The sequence below is a fragment of the Cervus elaphus genome, chromosome 27 (assembly GCF_910594005.1).
Source record: "Cervus elaphus chromosome 27, mCerEla1.1, whole genome shotgun sequence".
Taxonomy (NCBI): Eukaryota; Metazoa; Chordata; class Mammalia; order Artiodactyla; family Cervidae; genus Cervus; species Cervus elaphus.
In genome coordinates, this window is record NC_057841.1 from 55,960,089 (window position 1) to 55,980,463 (window position 20,375).

A 20,375-nucleotide genomic window follows, 5' to 3' on the forward strand; every position below is an offset into this window, starting at 1 on the left:
TCCATTTCTTGGCATCAGATTACCTTGTTTTGCTTTTTAAAACTCATTTCTTAATGCTGTGCCAGTCTGAGCAATTAGATATCAAGGAATTTAAGAAGTAATGAAATTAATGCTTGTGAGTTTCAACAGGAAAAAAAAATGTTAAGACTCTGGAGGCTGGGTAGTAATTAGCAAAGCATTACAATCTGGTTCATTTAGCAAGTCTGCCCAGAATGCTGCCTCTCTCTGTGACAAAGGGTCTCACCTGCACCTGTTAACTCTGTAAGCCAACACACATTGGAAAATACAAAATGTTCTCAAAAAACAGTCTCGGACTTCCAGTAACATCTGAAGGGCACGTGTGTACCTAATTCATGCCCGAGGGAAGAAAATGCCTTATTTTTATAAAAGTAATAAAAGTACTCGTTACAGGCAAGGGAAAATAAAAATTACCCACACTACATGACATCATACAATTCTGAGCACAATTCTCATGATATCCAGAGGCATATTGCAAATGTATGAACTATTTCCCACCACTTTCATTTCAAACCTAAGGCCCAGGGAAGACAGCTGAATGTGAATCAGAAATTCTAGGAAGGGACTATGCATGGTGTGTGCTCCTTAACAGAAAGAATTCCAATCAGTCTGTGAATATAATCATTTATTTGTCTTTACAGTGATGATGGAAGAATGTACAGGTGTCCTCTTTCAATAAAGTATAAAAATCTGTTTATATACAGTGAAGTCACAATAAGCGCTCATTGGGAAATTTATTTGGTACTCCTGATCTGTTCATATTAAAATTGGGGGGAACAAGTATTTCATGGAAGTGCTACATTTCCAGTAGATTGCACCTGGCATCACAAGCTCAGCTTCGTTTTAAGGGTCCTGCTTGGTATTACAAAAAGACTAATTTTAAGTCCTGGGACTCAAAATAAACATCATTTTTGAATAATAGATATATACATCAAAAATACATCTAAAAAGGCATTGGTTAGTGCTATTAAAAAGCTCTATGTGCTCAGGTACATTTTTTTTCTTAACAGGCAAAACCCAGTGGAAACGTTTTTGCTCAATTCTAGGAGTTTGCTCTCGGGGAAAGTCGGTCGAAAGTTACCTGCAAGAAAACAAACAGACTTAAGTAATTCAATGATTTCTCAGGTGAGGTCAGCAGCTCGGAAAAGCAGTGAGAGACCAAATTTCACATAGAATAGGATTTTTAAAGCCTTGATAGCATTTAGTTACAGCACTTTGCACATAAAAAGGACTCAACATTTTCCCCCCATTGTTTCAACTTCTTTAATTCTGAAAGAATCTTCATTTCATTTTCAAAGTAATCATATGTGCCCCTTTGTATGCTTATGAAAAGGTTTTCCATCATTAAGTCAGTCAGCATAAAACCGGAACTCACAGGGCAAACACATGAAAAAAAAAAATCACAGATACACCCAAATCCAAACATATTGAGAAAATTTAGGAAGATTTCTGCTAACGATGATTTATTTTATTTCACCATAATTTATTTTACTTCAGAGAATTTATAGATGATAGAAACAGAGTAAAGTCTTATTACTGCTTAACTTGGATTTGTACGTGTGTATAAAACAAATAAAGGTCCATCCTGCTAATAAGGACCATTAGAAAGACCAGCCCTGTCACAATGCAATGAACACACCTAAACAGAACTGCGTGGTTCAGAGTCCGGCATGTTACCAGGCATTTGAACTTGGCCATGCCCCACCTTTAGTCAAGCTAAGTCCTACCTATTCCTCAGCTTATTATGAACCCCTAGTTAAGTCATGTGGCAGTGCTCTGGTTTATTAAACACCCTAGGTGTATGTGGGGCTAAATCAGTGATTTAGGTAAATTTAGTTTTGATAATTAAGATGTACTTCTAAATCTTCTATAACCCAAAAGTCTAATGGCCTGGTCTAATAATGCCATTCTCAAGTTTAGAATATGATATATATAATACCAATTTCTCCCTACCCAACATACCGAAGTGTCGGCTACTTTTTAAATATATATTAACACTAATCACTCAACGTTAATTAGTTTGTTTTCCACATTAACCACCTTTGGGCCAGGCGATGAGCGCTGCCGGCCTTTATGAGCGCCAAGTACCTAGTCCCTAAACACATGGTCGCTTACATGACCCAGGGGGCTGCCTTGACGTCAACCTGCAAAGTAATCTGCAAGTAGGCAAGGGTCCAGTAAAACCTCAACGACACGACCCTTGATTGTTCCTACATTGTTTTCAGGGGAAAAGTCTGGAAAACAATTAAAAGCTCTGAAGAGGGCTTTCCTGGAATCAGTTCTCATATGGTGCAGGCATGGTGGTCCAGATTTCTGCACTGTGCTGAAGTCTTTGGACAAAAAAAAAATACACTTCAGACTTCCCCCTGAGAGACTTTACACATATGAAGTGTGCTCATCACAGTCCAGAAAACACACCCCTACTGGAAGAGCAGACAAGATTCAGCGTCAACACAGCATCTCCCTCTCCTCGACACGGACACCAGAAGAAAACTACTTAAGAGCACCAAGCTGGATTTAAATGGTTCTGCGCGGTCAGGAAACTGTGGGGTCAAAGGTTGCTGCTGCCGCTGACCATATTCATGTAAAAAGTGGTAGCTATTACCTGATTTCTGGGTCACTGTGGCATAAGCCACTCTGAATTAAGACAAAAGCACTGATGGGAAGGCAAGACCGTGTGAACAATGAGTTCCTCCTCCCGGCGTGCACCAGCTCCAGTCTGCTCCCTTACCGAACAGGACCCCTGCCCACCCACCCACCCAGCGGGCTCCCGTAAACAGCCTGGGCTCAGTCATCCACCCGGTCACGTCGATTCTGCCTCCAAATACATCTCAGATTGGCTTTTCCATTTTTCTCTGCATCCATGGTACCAGGACCCTCATGAAGCTACCATCACCTCTAGACTCCAGCAGCCTAACTTGGTCTCCCTGCATCACGCCTGTGCTAGAGAGATCAGAAGAGGAGAGGAGAGTGACGGGTTTTTGCCTCCTCTGTGACCATAATTTTACGTATGTGACAACAGACCCCTTTACCCCAGAAAGCGACTGTGGCAGAGGCGACGGCTGCCCTGTCTCCTGCAACGCCTCTCTCCCTGGAGGAGTCCTTTCCTTCCTCCTCTGCTTTGCTCCAGTGACACCTTGGAGCCCAAATCCCTTGCGAGTGGCCGCAGGGGTGTGAATATTTTCACATCATGAGAACAAAAGGATGCACACGTATATGGTCCTTAAATACAAAGGGGGCCCAACAACAGCATGCGCACAAGATATGCAGTGGAGAAGGCTTTGTAGGCGCCGCTGAAGCCGCTGCAAGGGCAGGAGCAAGGAAAGAAAAGCCCTGAGTCTCCACGCGTCCCGGCGTTGCTCTACCTGATGCCAATCTTAGGCGTCATCCCCACTGTCCACTTCGAGGCCCGTCGCCTCCGCGTCAGCAGCCCGGGACAGGATGTCTGCCATCAGCGCCTCCTCCAGTTTCTTACGCACCTGCTGCACTCGCTCTTCCTGTTTCCTTTGTGAAAACAGAGTAAAAGACACTAACAATTTGGCCAGTGTTGGAACAACGATGCTGCCGACGACGCGGTTTTTCTTTACGCCAAAGTCAGGGAAATTCCTCAGAAACACACATCTCTTTCTCCTTAGACTTTGCAAAAGCAGCTTCTAACCCTCACCAAAACCAGGTCTCGTGGGAGATGGGCTTTGCCCAAAATGGGGGGACATTCGGACAGGCAGGGATGCCCTCATCTCACAGAGAATTCCGGCAGGAGGAGGTGTATTTCAGGGACCTTTTCTCCAACTTCAAAAACCTCAAGTATGTGAAGGTTCGGGGTTATTCCTATAAAGGATAATTTGGAATAGAAGTGGGAAGTGATACGGAAAAGAAGGAAGGAAAAGCGATTTGCCGGGTGAAGCACTGAGAAGGATGGAGGAGGAGGAGGAGGCATGATGGGCCGGTTCAGCTGCTGCCTCGGGCGGTGTCGGGGAGGCCAGTCGGAGCTCCCCCCTGGGTCCGCAGCCTGCAGGCCAAGGCCGTCACGAAGGAGCCAAGACCACACGATCCTGTGCACCAAGGACGCAGGAGGAACGGACCCTTGAGCTGAGCTGAGCCAAGTAAGTGAAGAACATGCAAGTTCCTCTGTGTCTTGGGGACTCTAAAGAAGCCTCCAAAGTGAGAGTTAAAAACAGCAAGTCATACAAGAGAGGCAGAACCAGGACATGAAAACCAGAGCGCACCTACTGGTACACAAGTCATCCTTCAACAGGGCACGGCTACTGGTACACACGGCATCCTTAAAAAGCAGAAGAAAAAAAATGGAGAACAGCTCCCTGACAGGGCAAGAGAGAGATTCCTAAAACAGTTCTAAGCAAACCAAGAGGGAAGCAGAAATTCGCCTCCAGAACCCGGTGGGGAGGCAATGGCTGAAGAAACAGGAGAGACGCGACAAGAGTGGAAAGTAAAAGGCTGAGAACAGCAGCGAGGAAGGAGCAGAGGCAAAGGCCCAGGCGGAGGGCGGGCCTTGACTACAAAACAGGGCGCATGGCCTCCAGAGGCCACAGCGAAGGTGCTGGGATGGATACAGGCTGGAGGGGAGCAGCGCCAGGACAGGGAAGAGACGCAGCGAGGGACTCTAAGGGCTCTGCTGAAGGAGGAAGTGCCAGTTTCTCCATCCATCGTTGAGGAAGACAAACTACGGCACTGCCCCAAACCGGGGAAAGCAGAAGGGTAGATGGGCGATGTTCCAGAAGACCCCACGAGGATGCCCTGGGCATCCGCCCCTTGGGTGCCCAACCAGCTGTGGAGTCACGTTTGCTGCAGTCCAGTCCCCACGTCTCTTTATCTCATGAGTCTATGTCCAAGGGAGCGAAATTAACACATGTTGTGTAACCACAAAAACTTCAGATGTCATCTTTACCAAACTCTGAAAAACGCACAGGGAGATAAAAGGTTTAGACTTCCCCCTTTTAAATGAATTTTCAAAAAGAAGGGGAGCTGCCACTGAGTCAAGCTCTGTAGCCTCAATCATATTCACAGAAACTGGAGTTGAACAGGTTTTTTTCTCTTTTTTAGAGATGTTTTGATCCCTGGTAGCTCAGACGGTAAAGAATCTGCCTGCAATGCAGGAGACTCATGTTTGATCCCTGGGTTGGGAAGATATCCTGGAGAAGGGAATAGGTACCCACCCCAGGATTCTTACCTGGAAAATTACATGGACAGAGGACCCTGACAGGCTACAGTCCATGGGTTGCAAACAGTCAGATACAATTGAGCATCTACCACTTTTGTTTTTTAGGTCTTTATTGCAAGTGTTACAATACTGCTTCCGTCTTCTGTTTTGGCCCTGAGGCATGTGGGGTCTTAGCTCTTGGACCTGGGATCAAACCGGATCAAACCCGCACTCTGTTCATTGGAAGGTGAAGACATAACCACTGCACCTCCAGGGAGGTCCCTGGAGTTCAACAGATTGTCACACAGCGGAGCAGAGTCATGAAAAACAGGATGTTTATTTCTTACACAGTTAGCCTTACGTCTGGCTCAGTAACTCCAGGCTTATGATAAATGGGGTGTCGGTCACGGGCAGCCTCTTGTGCCTGATATCAGAGTGTCTGCACAGCTGCCCTAACATCACCCCATCGGGAGGATGAAGGAAACGGGAGGAGCAGCGCTTCTGGCTGGAGAAGTGTATCTGAGAATCTGACACTGGCCACCGCTCCTCTGCTGTCTTGAGCGCTGCTTCCCACAGTTATGGAAACCGAAAGCAAAGCCTCTGCCGGATGGGGCAAGCAGGATCTAACACAGCCCCAGGATGTCCCCATGGGCCCCGGCTCACATCCCAAGCAGAATTCTCTCCCCATAAGGGCAGGAAGGACTTAGGAACACATGATGGGATGTCATTCTATGATTAGATTACTAATAGCTGACCTTGAGTTAATCTAAAGAGATTATCATAGAGGGCCTGACCTAATAAGAACAGGCTTTAAAAGGGGCTGGGCCCTTTTAGAAAGAAGCAGGAGAGGGAATGTGAGGGGAGCCATGGGGCAAGGAGCGGCCGGCAGCTTGAAACCACCACCGAGAACAGCCCGATCCCACAGCCGAGAGGGGCTTCATCCCTGCAGCTAGAAAGACGCGAACTCCGCAACAAGCTTAGGAGGAGCCCAGGCTCCAGAAGGCCACGCAGTTCTACAGACACTCAGATTTCAACTGTGTAAGATTTGGGGCAGGGAATCCAGTCACGCCCGCCCAGACTTCCGACCTACAAAAATGAGAGCTACGAACAGCTATTTTAAATAATGTTTAAATTAAATAAATGTTAAAGCTATTGCTTTAAACAGCGAGGTTTGTGAGAACTTATCACTAGGTATCAGAAAACAATACACCCATGAGTGAAAATAGTTATCAAGCTGGCTGAAAAAAAAACATGTGCTCAATGTTGAGACCCTCAGTTGAAGGTTTAACACAAACAGATTATTGGTGATACAACAGGAGAAAAGGTGATAATCCCATTTGCAGTCATTTATTTTGAATATGTACTAATCGGAGAAGAAATGTTTGGCTTGATGATTTCTGTTATGACAGTGATCAAATGGACAATCTGTCAGATGAGTTTACCCTAAAAAAAAGCATCCAGATCTGGCTTTGGCTGGAGAAGTATATCTGAAAATCTGACAGTGGCGAGGCTTCCCACATTTATGAAAACCGAAAGTAAAGCCTCTGCCGGATGTAGTAGGCAGGATTCTAACACAGCCCCAAGACGTCCCCACGGGCCCCTGTCATCAGTCACAGGACCTCAGTCAACACCCAGAGGGGCCTGGCAGGACCTGGGCTGATGAACTGGGTGCTCATTCCAGGACAGAGGGGAGCTAGCCTCCTGGGTGATTTCCTTCCTCAAAGGTAGGAACAGTCCAAAGAGCAAGTTGATTCCTTTCCTTGATTTCACACTTTGTTTTTCTTAAAAAAAAAAATACATATATAGTAACACTGATCATAAATTCTACATCATCAAGGCATCTGAATACAACTTCGAACCATTTCACATCTTTGCAAAAGGAACTGCTTTAAAATCGTGGAATGGCTTTCCAATTATAAACCTGGCTAGATGGAGGCATTTAACAACAGTCTCACACCAACTTTCAAGGAATTAGAAAAAGAACAAAAAACAAATACTTTTTTTTTAAAATTCAAAAGTGCCATCTGCTGGCTTGGTCTAGGAATAGTAAAGCTTTCGGGTTCACACTCAGAGGACAGAAATAATGAAGTATACACCCTGTCCTCTTCTGGGCTTCCCTGGTGGCTCAGTGGTAAAGAATCCACTTGCAATGCAGGAGACAGCCTGCAGGTGTAGGGGACACGGGTTGGATCCCTGGGTTGGGAAGATCCCCTGGAGAAGGACATGGTAACCCACTCCAGTATTCTTGCCTGGAGAATCCCATGGACAGAGGAGCCTGGCCAGCTACAGTCCATGGGGTCACAAGAGTTGGACATACCTTAGCGACTAAATCACCACCACAATACAATCATTCTAAAGAATAATACTGAAATCCATAAATCCCATATAAGAATTTCTTTGTGGTTTTAGTATCTGGAATAGTTTTGTTGCTCCTGAGCAATGACTTGCTTATACGCCTTGGGCATTATCTATCTGAGTGATACATTTTCCTTTCATAATCTGCCGCTATAAACCTAATTTGTGGCCCAGCCTTAGAAAGAGTGAAAAGATGCTAATGGATGCAGCTTGTGTCCGCGTCTCGCTGTCAGCTCCATTTTACGTAACAGCTTTACCTTTTGCTTTGTCTTTCTTCTCATTTGCTTCTCATCTGGCTTCACTCGATGTATGTACATGTGTGTCTCACTGTGTGAGTGTGTGTGTGTCTTCAGAGCCACCTTAAACCTTTACTTGAAACAAAGTTAAGTAGAGATAAATAAATCTCTAAATTGAGTTTACGTGAGATCAATAAAATCAAGATAAGTAAACTGAATTCTGAAAACACAACTGAACTCAAAGCAGCATAGGAATGATCTGCTACTGCAGACCAACCAATGCAGGGGGCAATCGGAACAGAGGTAACTGAATGCAGGGGCTCCTCAGAGCAGAAGGGCCGAACCCCAGACTGCATAGGATACCGCCAAAACCATGTGGAGAGAGGACAACTGCTCTGTCCTTCGGGGATAATCAGGATGACGCACCTTATACAATGCCACCTTTTTCAGCATGCATTTGTTTTAAACATCCTATAGCATCTGTTTTAAAACAGTTTTGTAAAGAAGGTTCATCACTTACTAGGACATGTCACTGAACCTAGCAAGCAATAAAAAACATATCAAGTGCAGAAGACAAGTTTTCTGAAGTCATGTTGCGCTCTCACCTAATGTCTTCATCTGTGACAATGAAAGCCTTGCAGAGGGGCTGGGACGTGTTAAGCCAGACAGCAGGGTTCTTTTCCACAGCAGCGGAGACTTGCCCTGTGATGGGTGCAGAGCTTGTGTGCAAAGCGCTGGCGACAGCAGATAAAAGGGTCTCGTCGTTACTGCCCGGACCGACCCCTGCAATCAGAAACACATCAGTTCCAGGACGTTTCCAGCCGTGCTGAGCAAACCCTGTGGGGCCTAAAACAACTGATCATCTTTATATTCATCTGACAGCAGCTATTTAAAACTGACACAAGCCGAAGCAGCAAAAGGTAACAGCGTATTTACTTAGTTATCAGCAATAAAGAATTAACATTAAGGAAACAGTAACCAAATACTTGAGTATTTTAATAAAACTTTAACAGAACTTTAAAATACATGTCCAAGGTATTAAAAACTTCTTAAAAAGTTGGCTACATTTCATCATGCAAGGTCAATTATTCTTAATGACCTAAGTCCCTTCTAAAGTCATCTTACATTCAAATATCCCTATTAACGTGTCCCTGGGTCCTTGAATCGTTTCCTCTGTAGCTTGCCATGTCTCAACACTTCTTTTTTGTGCATGGATTTCAAAGGAAAAGCCAATGGAAGTAGGCTGTACCTATACCTTTAACAGCTTTTTCAACTAACAAAATATCCACATGAATAGGATTAATAACTGTACACATTGACTGCACATTAGGAGACTGGAACCATGGCTACATTTAAGTGCATTTCTTACAGTCCTAAACTTGTTAAACAAGTTAAAGCAATAATTTCCAAGAGCACAGAGGGATGAGACACTACTTTAACCATGAATTAGGAGGATTTTTGAGCAATCCGCAGTGTATCAAGATTTAGAAGCCAAAGTTGTAACCACTCGAAAACTAATGCTTCTCTAGAACCTGGAGTGAACGTGTGACCCCACAAGGCACGCCAGCAGCTGAGTTCTCCACCCCAGACCCTGCTCGCTCCTGTTACTGGACCCATGGGCATCTGAGGCTTGCAGCAGCAGGTCACGGAGGGAGAGGCAGGAGGAGAGATGCTGTCTGTTCTTTGGATAAGAGGAAGGGAGAAAAAAGCAAGTGCTGGGGCCCAATGTTGCTTTGAGCAGGAAGCTGGGGACAGTCTGCCGCTTAGGCTGCATTTGGGTCTTAACACATAACATGGGTGAATTTACATGACGAGCCTAATTAAACTCAGGCCAAAAGGTACACGAGAAAAAAAAACTTAGGTAAGACACCGCCCGGAAGCGTTCTGCAACCTACAAAGCGTCTCAGGCACACTGCCTCTGGGTTTACTAAAACCCAAGGGGAGCATCACCCAGCGAGGCAAACAGTCCCCACAGCAAAGACCTGTCGCCCTCATCACGTCTGCCTCCACTGCCTCCGACACACAGCCTGGCACACAGCAGGGGCTGCTCAACTGAACTCGGAGAATACCTTGAAGACCTTTAGGGAGTTCCATGGTTTTTATAATTTGTTCTGTTACATCTGATGCACTAAGTCCTTGTAGCCTCTTCTCCCAGAAAAGCTGTAAGGCAAAACATCACTGTTAATAGATACATTCTCGGGACAAGAAAGTAGCGCATCGATGCTGCTGAATAATGAAATTGAAATCATATCAGTAGTTCCCTAATGTCCCCCTTTTTTTTTTTTCTTACAAAAAGCTAAATGATACTTCAAACATGACTTCAACGCACATAATTCTTTCAAGTTATATGACTCAAAAACTTTGCTTTGTCATTCTAGGCAGCCTATTCACTTGTTACATCCAATAGATTGTTACGTGCTATGCATGAGATACAGTCCTAAATAGATAACAGTCCTTTGGAAGACATAAGGTATCTTCCAAAGAGTATTAACTTGAGTTCTTCAAGGTTTCATTTGGCATGAAAATTTAACGTTACAATTTATCAGGAAAAAGAAAAACTGTATTGCATAATACCTCTTTATCCAAGAGTGTTAGGGAAACAATTTCTCCACCTATGTGATTTTTCTAAGACACAGAAGTTTAGCCTTTTGGCCTGTTTTAAGGGGAACAAATGCCATTTTTTATGGAAACTTTTCTAAAATGTTTTGCATACTTCCTTGCTTTTTAAACAGGATGCCACATTCATGAGTGCCTCTCCTTCTGTGGTACAGAGCCTGGGTCTCCTCAGTCACTAGGTGGCCCAAGGTCATCATTCCGGCATCAGTGAGCACGCTGAAGACTCTTCCTACCCCATAGGTCTAGCGAGATATGCAACTGCTTATTCATACACTGAGCAGTCCAGGACAGTTCTGCTGCTTGATTTCAAATCCTTTCTACATTTAATTCTCTCTCCTAGTCGGCTACTGCGTGCATGCTTGCTAAATTGCTTCAGTTGTGTCCGACGCTTTACAACCTCATGGACTGTAGCTCGCCAGGCTCCTCTGTCCATGGGTTTCTCTAGGCAAGAATACTGGAGAGGGTTGCTATGCCCTTCTCCAGGTAATCTTCCCAACCCAGGGACAGAACTTGTGTCTCCTATGTCTCCTGAATTGACAGACGAATTCTTTACTGGGGAAGCCCAGTTGGGCATTTCTTGTCATTGATGTCATTCGTCCATATGAATGTATTTCTTGATACACTCCTACTGTGCGCTGTGCTTGGCCTGTGAATCCAACAGTAGGTAAGAGAGAGAGGGTCTCTGTCCTGCAGCCTCAGCTCTTTTCTACTGTTTCATATTTACTGCAGTCCAAAAAACAGATAAAGGAATTCCTTAGAATTTGATAAATTTGTCTTTAATCCTGGATACCCGGGGGCCTGTCATATAGTGAATATTGAAAAAAAATTTGTGTGACTGACTGATGTGGGAATAAACGGGCTCAGAATCAGGGTCTTGAGGGACACATGCACCCAAGTTGAAACCCCAGCTACAGACGTACGACCTTGGACAAGTTCTGTGACCTCAGACGTTCAACGTCCTCTGTGGGCGTGGCAAGAGCGACTGCTACGTAGGATGATTGTGGAGATTAAATAAAGCGATATACACAAACACCTGTCACACAGCAGCCATAAGCTTTATTAGGTTTACTTTTAACAGATTTTTGAGCACTCTGAGGGCTTCCAAGCTTATGTTCTAACTTCTGGATACATGAAAAGCATCAAATAATATCTTTCCGGACAAATGAGAAGATACAGTAAAATAATTCTACTTATGGCAGAACAATAATACCTTAGATTATATAATAACCACAGTGCTAGCACCAAGAGTAACTTCTTTACTGTCCTTTTAGGCTTTGAGTTATGCTAACATCTCCATATACCTCCATATAAATCACATCAACAGCAGAATATGTGGTCAACACGTATGAGGTCATGAATACATTAACCATCACGAGGAAGAAGTAGTTAGTTCTTCTAAGTAACAGTTAATGAATATGATAAATGTCCTAAGAAAGTCTGCCTGCTTTTCTGGGGAAATAACAATCATCTATGCTTTGAATATCACAACTATAGGGGGAAAAAAAAAACCAACAAAAATTAAAATGCAGTTAATTCCTAATGAAAAAGTGTACAGAGGAGTCAGTGAATATGAGATTAGTGTTTTATATTATATAAATTTTATAATTATATAAATTATAATTTAAAAATTACATATAACTTAGTTTGTAAAATAAATCAACACTACCAAAAACACTATGAAAAACTACAGAGATGATTACTAATAAATCATATCTAAAAATCCCAATTCTAGATACCAAAAGTTAAATTTTTTACCTTCTATAATTTCTAATGTTTAAATTTCTATTATTTTGAAGGAAAACACAAATTTAGGATGAAATATTTTGCAAAATAAATCTTAGCTTGAGAAACAAGTGTACAGCTCTAGACTACACGTCCTGGTATCATCACACAGCACCAGATAGCCCTCAACAAAATCTGAAGTTGAATCTGACAGGTTGATGACCTCTCTGTAAATGAAGCAAGCACTCAGGCCATGAAAATGGAGGCACATGTATTTATGGGTGTGTAAGTTGTATATATGTGTGTGTGTGTCTTTCTGCCACCCCCAACTCCCTGCGAAGTGGGAAAGGTCAGAGCAGGAAGCGAGGTTAGTTTGAGAAAAGAAAACATTTAACCAGTCAAGGTCGCCCCTGCCCGCCTCCCCATCCCATCCGCCAGGCGTTCGGCGCTAGCGCGCTCACCCAGGGGCGCTGCATGTCTGTGTCCCTAACTCAGATTCTCCACACCCATCTTCTCAGGTTCCTATTCGCTTTGTTCTGGAAAGAAGGGGTTCTCCGCACTTTAAAGTATGTGGAAAACTTACATCAAGCAGGCATTATGCCAAGCGAAGGAAGCCAGTCTTTTACATACTGTATGAATGATGTGTATGAAAAAGAAGAAAACTGTAAGGGTGGTTGCCAGGAGTCAGGGCTGGAGGGAAGATCCCACTGCAAGGGGTCAGCACAAGGGGATTCCTTGGGGGTGCTGGAACTGTAATCCCCCCCCATAAACACAAACTTTATCCAGCTGATATAATTACCAATTTCTTTTCTTTTTCCCAAGCAAACTGCTCAAATATCAATTAATTTGCATTATCTCCTTTCTCCCAGACCCATTTCAACTTTATTACCCTACCCCCATTCCATGGATTTCCATTACATTTACTCTAAAGGTTAGTCAGCTCCTTCACCAAGTGCAGGGACCTTCTCTCACTGTCTCTGGTCACTTTAGAGCCCTGAATGTACTGGAAGGGTTCAGGGGAAGGGAGGGGTCTTCCTCTGCCTGACATTAGGATTTCAGATCTCCTTGCTTATGTATTCTGTGGGATTACTAGGTGACTGTGGTCATCTGGAGTTCTTCCTACTGTATTAACATTAGAAATTGAGACAGAAATAGGGAGAAGACGAGGCTCGCTACATTTGAAAGGAGTCCTCTGTCCAGGACAGCTGTCTTGTCACCATACTTTCATGAACGCTGTGACTTTCATAAATCCTAACCGAGCCGATGAAAATCTGATTTCACTGGCCACATCCAATGATTTTCTCAGCTTCACCTTGCTGCCTGGTGTGAGGTCAAATAATCAAGATAATTTAGGGATCAGTGATGTAAGATGTGGAGAAACTCTTTAATGGGCTCTCGCTCTGAGTTAGTACATCCCTCCCCACTCCCCACGGATCAGACCCTCCTCTGACATCACCCTGCAGTAGAGAAGAGAACTGGAGAGCTCCCACACGCACTTTCTCCTGCCGATGGTCTGGGCAACGCCCGACCCAGCAACCCAGCCGATGGAGAAGCCTAGGATAGGATTAACAGTCACACAGAACCAGGAAAGTGCCTAAAATGTCACTGACAGGGACCATGCAGCTTTGAAGAAACCATCTTACTAGAAAGTGGAGTTCATCTCCACACCTTCACTCCTCATGACTGTAGGAAGTACTTCTGTGACATCGCTGGCAACAACTGCTGTATGTACTTGACCTAAGGGTCCCAGGGGACAAGCATGACAGTGGACGGTGAAAGCTGCTGCTTTAGTGAAATGATCAAGTCTGTTTCCTGAAAGGACAACCAACCCAGAATACAACTATACCATTATTTTTAATGGCTGCAGATTTAACTGGGACTTTGGCGGATTTGTCCAGCATGCCTTACAAGTGATAACCAAGATGACAATGAGGAAGATACAGGGATCTCAAACAACTCGTCACAATACACGCACACACACGCGCGCGCGCACACACACACACACACACACACACACACACCCCTATTCTGATGGTCTGGGAACTAAGGCTGATCGTGTTTATTAAGACCATCCTCTACACGCACGCGCGCGCGCACACACACACACACCCCTATTCTGATGGTCTGGGAACTAAGGCTGATCATGTTTATTAAGACCATCCTCTACACGCACGCACACACACACACACACACACCCCTATTCTGATGGTCTGGGAACTAAGGCTGATCGTGTTTATTAAGACCATCCTCTACCACCCTGACCTTAATAATACATACTCTGAAGGAATCTGTGCTCTTGGGAGGATGTCAGAACAGAATGGTTTACTGGGAAAAAGTAAGTAGAGAATCGATCCAAATTCAACAGATGCCCTTTTAGTGCCCATTAGACACAAAGCATTTTGCTGGGCACCAGGGATGCATAGTCGGCAATCACTGCCCACTGGCTGCTTACCATTTGGTGAAACTGTTTTCTAGTAAAACTCTAGAAGGGAGACTGTGTTAACTGCAATAATGAAGATACAATATTCACTTCAATTTGGGAGAATCTGGAAAGGCTTTCAGGAAGAGGCAGCTCTCAAAAAATGTGTTAAGGATTCTGTAGAAGAGGAAAGACGTCTCCAAGCCAAGGAAACAGCGTAAGCAAAGGCAAGGAGATGAGACAGAGTGTGGGTCAGTATTTCTAGATGTTCTTTATACATAAGAATAACCAGGGTGGCTTATTGTATAGGCATGTTCTGAGACCTCAGCCCTAAAGATTCCGTTCAGTAGGTCTGGGGTGAGAGAGCTGGTTTTATTTTCTTTTACAAGTGTCTCAGGTAACTCTGAGGGAGGCGGGGGATCTCGGTCTGAGAAAGGCGGGTGCGGTCTGGGCTGACAGCGCAGCAGTGCACACGCGGGGCTGTGTACCCCAGTCACCGAGATCTCCGAGTTGTTCCCGATTCTGCTAGACGATTAAAACACATATCGCGCTATCCTCTTCTCGCAGAGGACTGGAGGAAGATACTCGCTTTTCTAGTTTTCATTGCAGGAGGATGTGTGTCAAAGCATATTTAAGAGCATACCAAACTGTTCAGGGGTAAACAGAGACAGCGCTCACCCAAAGATCTGTTTGTGCCCGGGCGTCTTCTCCCGGCGGAATAAGAGGAGGAGGAGGCGGGGAGGACGACTCCTGCTTACCCATCGAGCCCTTCCCTCCAGCCTGGCACTGTGCTCAGGGCATCACATACAGTAATTCGGTTAGTCTTTCCTACAGCGTTTTGAAGAAGACATTATCAATACCCCCTCGCAGTAACTCATCAAAGGCGCACGACTCGTCAGGGGTGCAGCTGGAATTAAAACCCAGGTCAGTGATTAGACAGTCCTGATCTCAACAAGTGAAAGCTCTAGAAGAGCGTTTACGTGCATGGCTCTGTGTCTAACAAGCCAGAGACCCTTCTAGTCATGAAATCAAACGCGAATGAAAGATCAGTAATTGCCAAGAAAACTATCAAGCTGCTTTTAATCCATTTACCTACAGTGTGATACTGTGTAAACTGCATTGGAGGTGATCCGTGCCGACGCCACGCCCTTCCTCACGTAGAATTAAGAAGCCCACCTGTGTGATGTATTTAGGCTAAAGCTGGCACAGACTTTTACAACAATCTCAAAAGAGACGTGGGAGTAGCTCACATGATGAAAACTAAAGAATCGGTATAAAATACATTCTCTACGAATTAGCTCTCTTGGAATTAACTGCGAATATCAATGACATTTGAACACCCCATTTTTGGGGGTTGTTTTTTTTTTGGTGGATAGAAATTAAAGAGCGAGATCTCTACTCCAAGAAAGCACTTTCTGAGAAGTCACACTAACAATGGAGTGTCAGCAGACGTTTCATGAAACAGGAGAGATGGAGTGCCTCATGAAGCATGTAGAATGGAAGGCTTTTGAGTTTTTTCTATAATATTGTTTTAGGTTCCTTTTATGCTAATTCTGATTTCTCATAAACACATGGACAAGCATCTAGATCAAATACATGTTTTCATCCACCATCAGATTTCATCTGAAAAGCACTGTGTAGTGTTAAGAAACTGACTTGCCATGTATACTCATGACCTCAACCTGAGAGTCAGCTTGGAGGGTAGGAAGACTGAACTTCTGAGTAGCTGAGTGAACTGGGATTGGCCTTCAGAGTCAGACTAACCCTGATTCAAATCCAAAACTATGTGAGGAGGTTTTATCAACACGATAACCATTAGAGAACAAACAGCAGTTTACTACTTAGTCTTTGCCCATGGCATCTAGTACCCTGCTGATCACATCACAGCACCTGCTATGCTTTAAAATTAATACATATAAACGGCACAGAGAGTCGGTTCTGAAAGGCACATATTCACAAGTGAAGACTGAGACATGGCGTTTGTTCAGAGCTGCTCGTCCTGCCCAGATTTTCAGCGGGGGTGCTTTCTACTACTCTAAGTATCTTAAAATCCTCCCCTTCCCTTTTCTCATGCAAGCCAGTCTGCCCCTTCTCAGGCCCAAGTCTAGCTGGGAGAACTCTGTAAGTAGGAGCAGCTACACAGGCTGCAGGGCTCTGAACAAAATGGAACCAGGAGGATCTTGTTCAGAAACTCTGACGCTCCTTTCCCGATGACAGCAGAGCACCTGAGCAGGCTCGGGGCCCTAGGAAGTGGGTACTTGGGTCACAAGCCCGTGAAGCCAGAAGCGGTGGAGAGTGCCGAGCAGGGTAGGAAGGAGGCGAGACCAGCAGGGCCTGGAGACCCCTGTGCTGCGGAGGGTACTTAGGGAAGTGCTGGGGTGGAAGCTCATCCTGTGACTTCCTTAAGAGCAGCAGGACAACAGAAAGTCAGAAAGTGGCTCTGGCCGGATCTATGCAATAACAAAGGAACCTTTCCCTCCCTTCTCGTCAAAGCACTCCCGGGATTTCTCCTCCCCACTGTGGCTCCTCTGGACTGCCCGAGAGAGGCTGCCTGCCAGTGACTCAGCAGCCCAGCTGTACGAGGGAAGAGGGGAAACCCGGCGGGTGATGAGACCACAATGGGGAAGGACGGGATCTAAAGACGGATGGGAATTTTGTTCTATTTAAAGGCCAGTGGATAACACGGAAGTTTTTCCTGAAACTGTAATCTCCTCGTTATTTTTACCCCATCTATTTCCATGTGTGATGAGAGCAGAGCCCTTAGAAAAATAGAAAAACTTCAAAAGGGCTCTGAACTTGTTTCAAGAACAGAAGGTCAGAGGAAACCTGGAAACAAACTACGTTTCTGTTCTGCAGTGAAGCAAAAAGTGGGAAAACAAAACCTCAAACCAGCAGCAATGGCCTAGAGTGGAGTTTCTCAACCTTGGCGATGCTGACATTTGGGGTTGGATAATTCTGGGTTCTCGATGTTTAGCGACATCTGTGGTCTACACCCACCAGACACCAGTAGCACCGCCCCAGCTGTGACAACAAAAAATGTCTCTGGACGCGGCCAATTTCCCCAGGGTATCTGTGGTTGGGATAGGGAGCATAAAATCAGGTCTGGCTGAGAACCAGGGGTCCAGGAAAAGAGAAAGGGAACGGGAGGACAGAAGGTTTGCAGCGGCAGGGCCCCAGATCTCACAGCTGGAACAGAAAGGAGACCCCGCCCTCGGCACACAAACCGCCCCGCCAGCTCCCGCCTCCACTTCCGGAGCCTCTGCCCCAGCTCTGACTCCTGGGCCTTATCACAGCCGCACTAAGTGGCCTGGGGCCGACAGCCCTTCTGTCCCTGCCAGCCAGCCAGGGGGTCAGCAAGATAAAGCAGAAGTGGGAGAAACACTTCTTACAGAAAGAGCTGAAATTGAACACGCTTCCTGATAAAAAGATGGCTATAAGCAGTAGTTATTTTTAATAATTCAGACAGACTTAGGAAATGCAGGTTTGATCCCTGGGTTGGGAAGATCCCCTAGAGAAGGGAATGGCTATCCACTCCACTGTTCTTGAGTGGAAAATGCTATGGACAGAGGAGCCTAGGGTCGCAAAGAGCTGGACCGGCTGAGCAACTAACACTTTCACTTTCACTTCAGACTTAATGGTCTTTTATGGGCTGGTCTGGGACGCTGGAACCATTTATAATTATCATTTCTACTGGAAGATGTGGAGTTCCAAATGACCGAAACATGACATTTTATATCCCAACCTGTAAGGTGAAAAGCATCTGTGTGTACAGATTTGAGGGAGTTCCCTGTTATAACCATAGGATCAGAGATCACGTGTGTGTGCAAAGATGTTGCTGATGACTGAGAACACAGCTCTATTCAGAATGACTTTAGACGCTCAAGTATAGGTACAACAACAGAACAGAACCACGAGTTGACCTTTACCATTTTAACTTCCATAAATTCTTAGTACGTAGCTATCTGTGGGGCCTGGACAATTCCAGATTAAAACTCCAAGGAAACTGCACCCTGCCAAACTGAGCGAGATGAAACCTTAAAACTCAGATCTTCACAGACGTTTCGTGTCTCGCCTTAAAACATGACTGTTTCCTTTCGAAATTATAATCTCCATCAGGAAAAATTAAACTGAACTATATAGAAACACACAGAGATTTCAATAATGAAACTGAATTCATCTAAAATTGCTAAAGAGCCAAACCTCTATTTCTTATTCTTCTTTTTCAACACCACAAGCTGAATATTAGCTCTGAGGCCAAGAAGTCTGTACTAACTGATTCCACACCTGCCTCTCAAGGCCCTGAGCATCTTCAGTTATCTGCTCTGCCCCGGAGATCACCCCTGGACCGCTTCATCCTTCCTTCTCTCCTGTCATCTGCTCTGCCCCGGAGATCACCCCTGGACTGCTTCACCCTTCCGTCACTTCCCTCTTGTCTCTGGGATCCTGCTGTCTCTCTGAGGGCTTCTCTACACTCGACGCCTGGTCCTACCCTCTCCTGCCTCCTTCTGACCCAGCCCATATACATGCCCATTCTCTCACACGCTCCAGTCTACTCCTTCCTCTGCTCGGCATCTCCCCCTGACGTGGCAGATACACTGGAACATGGCTAACCAAGAAAGTGTCCTCATTTAACTTATTGTTGTTGCCTGGTCACTAAGTCCTGTTCAACTCTTTTTGCGACCCCATGGACTGCAGCCCACCAGGCTCCTCTGTCCATGGGATTTTCCAGGCAAGAATACTGGAGGGGGTTGCCATTTCCTTTTCCAGGGGATCTTCCCGACCCAGGGATAGATCCCACGTCTCCTACATTGGTAGGTGGATTCTTTACCACGGAGTCCCCTAGGAAGCCCTTATTTTATTACATCTCCTCCAAACCACCCGTCTTCTTCCTTCCACTAAGGCAGAAACTTTATTTCCTCATCTCTCATTCCTTCCTTCCTTCTAACCTGGGTTCTACTCCTAATATTATGTTAACTGACCTGCCCAAGGTCACAGTAACCTTCTAATTAACAAATCCAATTCCTGATTCAACCCTCTTCTGCCTTACTTTCCTGTTGCCATCACCTGCTGTCAGAAAACTTATGAAAGTTTGCCTTTTATGATGGTTTTCTGTATGTTTCTATATTTTCTATCACTGTTTAAGCAACAAATTAGTACCCCTGACAGTAACTGTCAAAGAAATGGTACTGTAAGCATTTTTTTCTACTGAAAGAAGATATTTAACATGTGTAAGATGTAATATACCTTTTAAAGTATTTGAAGACAGAAGTGTTAATACTTCGTAAAGTAGAGGAAACAAAAGTTACCTTTAGAATCTAATCATTACACAAATTTTAACTTGCACAGTCTTCATCTCTGTCAAGAGCATGATGCAAGACACTCAAATTTTGGGGGATGAATTTACGGTTAAGAATGGGCTTCCCAGGTGGCTCAATGGGAAAGAATCCACAGGAGACGCAGGTATGATCGCTGGGTCGGGAAGATATCCTGGAGAAGGGAATGGCAACCCACTCTAGTACTCTTGCCTGGAAAATCCAAACAGCAGCAGCAGGGTAACAGGAAAAACCCTGGCTTGAAAGTTTAATGCTTCAGTCCCGACTCAACCGTTAAGTGGAGTGCTGTCTTAGGAAGTCACTTAATCCCCTTGGAATGTATTTTCACTAGTAAAATAGAAATACTAATAACTGCCTTATATACTTCAGAAGATAAACGCTGATAAAAAGTGAGGAAGTTCTTTGAAAACATAAGCATTTTATTGAATTGCCCGGAGTATTTTCTCATGTTAGGATTTCATAATTTCAATGAATATCTTATTCACTTTTCTAAGGCTCTTGCTAAATCTGATCAAAGA

General features: G+C 44.7%; 1 protein-coding gene across 1 annotated transcript in view; it reads right to left on the minus strand.

Moving 5' to 3' along the window:
• Window positions 1-626: 626 nt before the first annotated feature.
• The window catches only part of MBD2 (methyl-CpG binding domain protein 2), a 65,899-nt gene continuing 46,150 nt past the window's right edge, over window positions 627-20,375 (minus strand). The window contains exons 4-7 of the mRNA XM_043888762.1: window positions 9,837-9,927; window positions 8,373-8,550; window positions 3,384-3,522; window positions 627-1,099 (exon numbers count right to left, since the gene is read on the minus strand). Coding sequence (XP_043744697.1) covers window positions 3,396-3,522; window positions 8,373-8,550; window positions 9,837-9,927 — 396 coding nt within the window. The 3' untranslated portion in view covers window positions 627-1,099; window positions 3,384-3,395. The remainder of the gene's footprint in view (window positions 1,100-3,383; window positions 3,523-8,372; window positions 8,551-9,836; window positions 9,928-20,375) is intronic.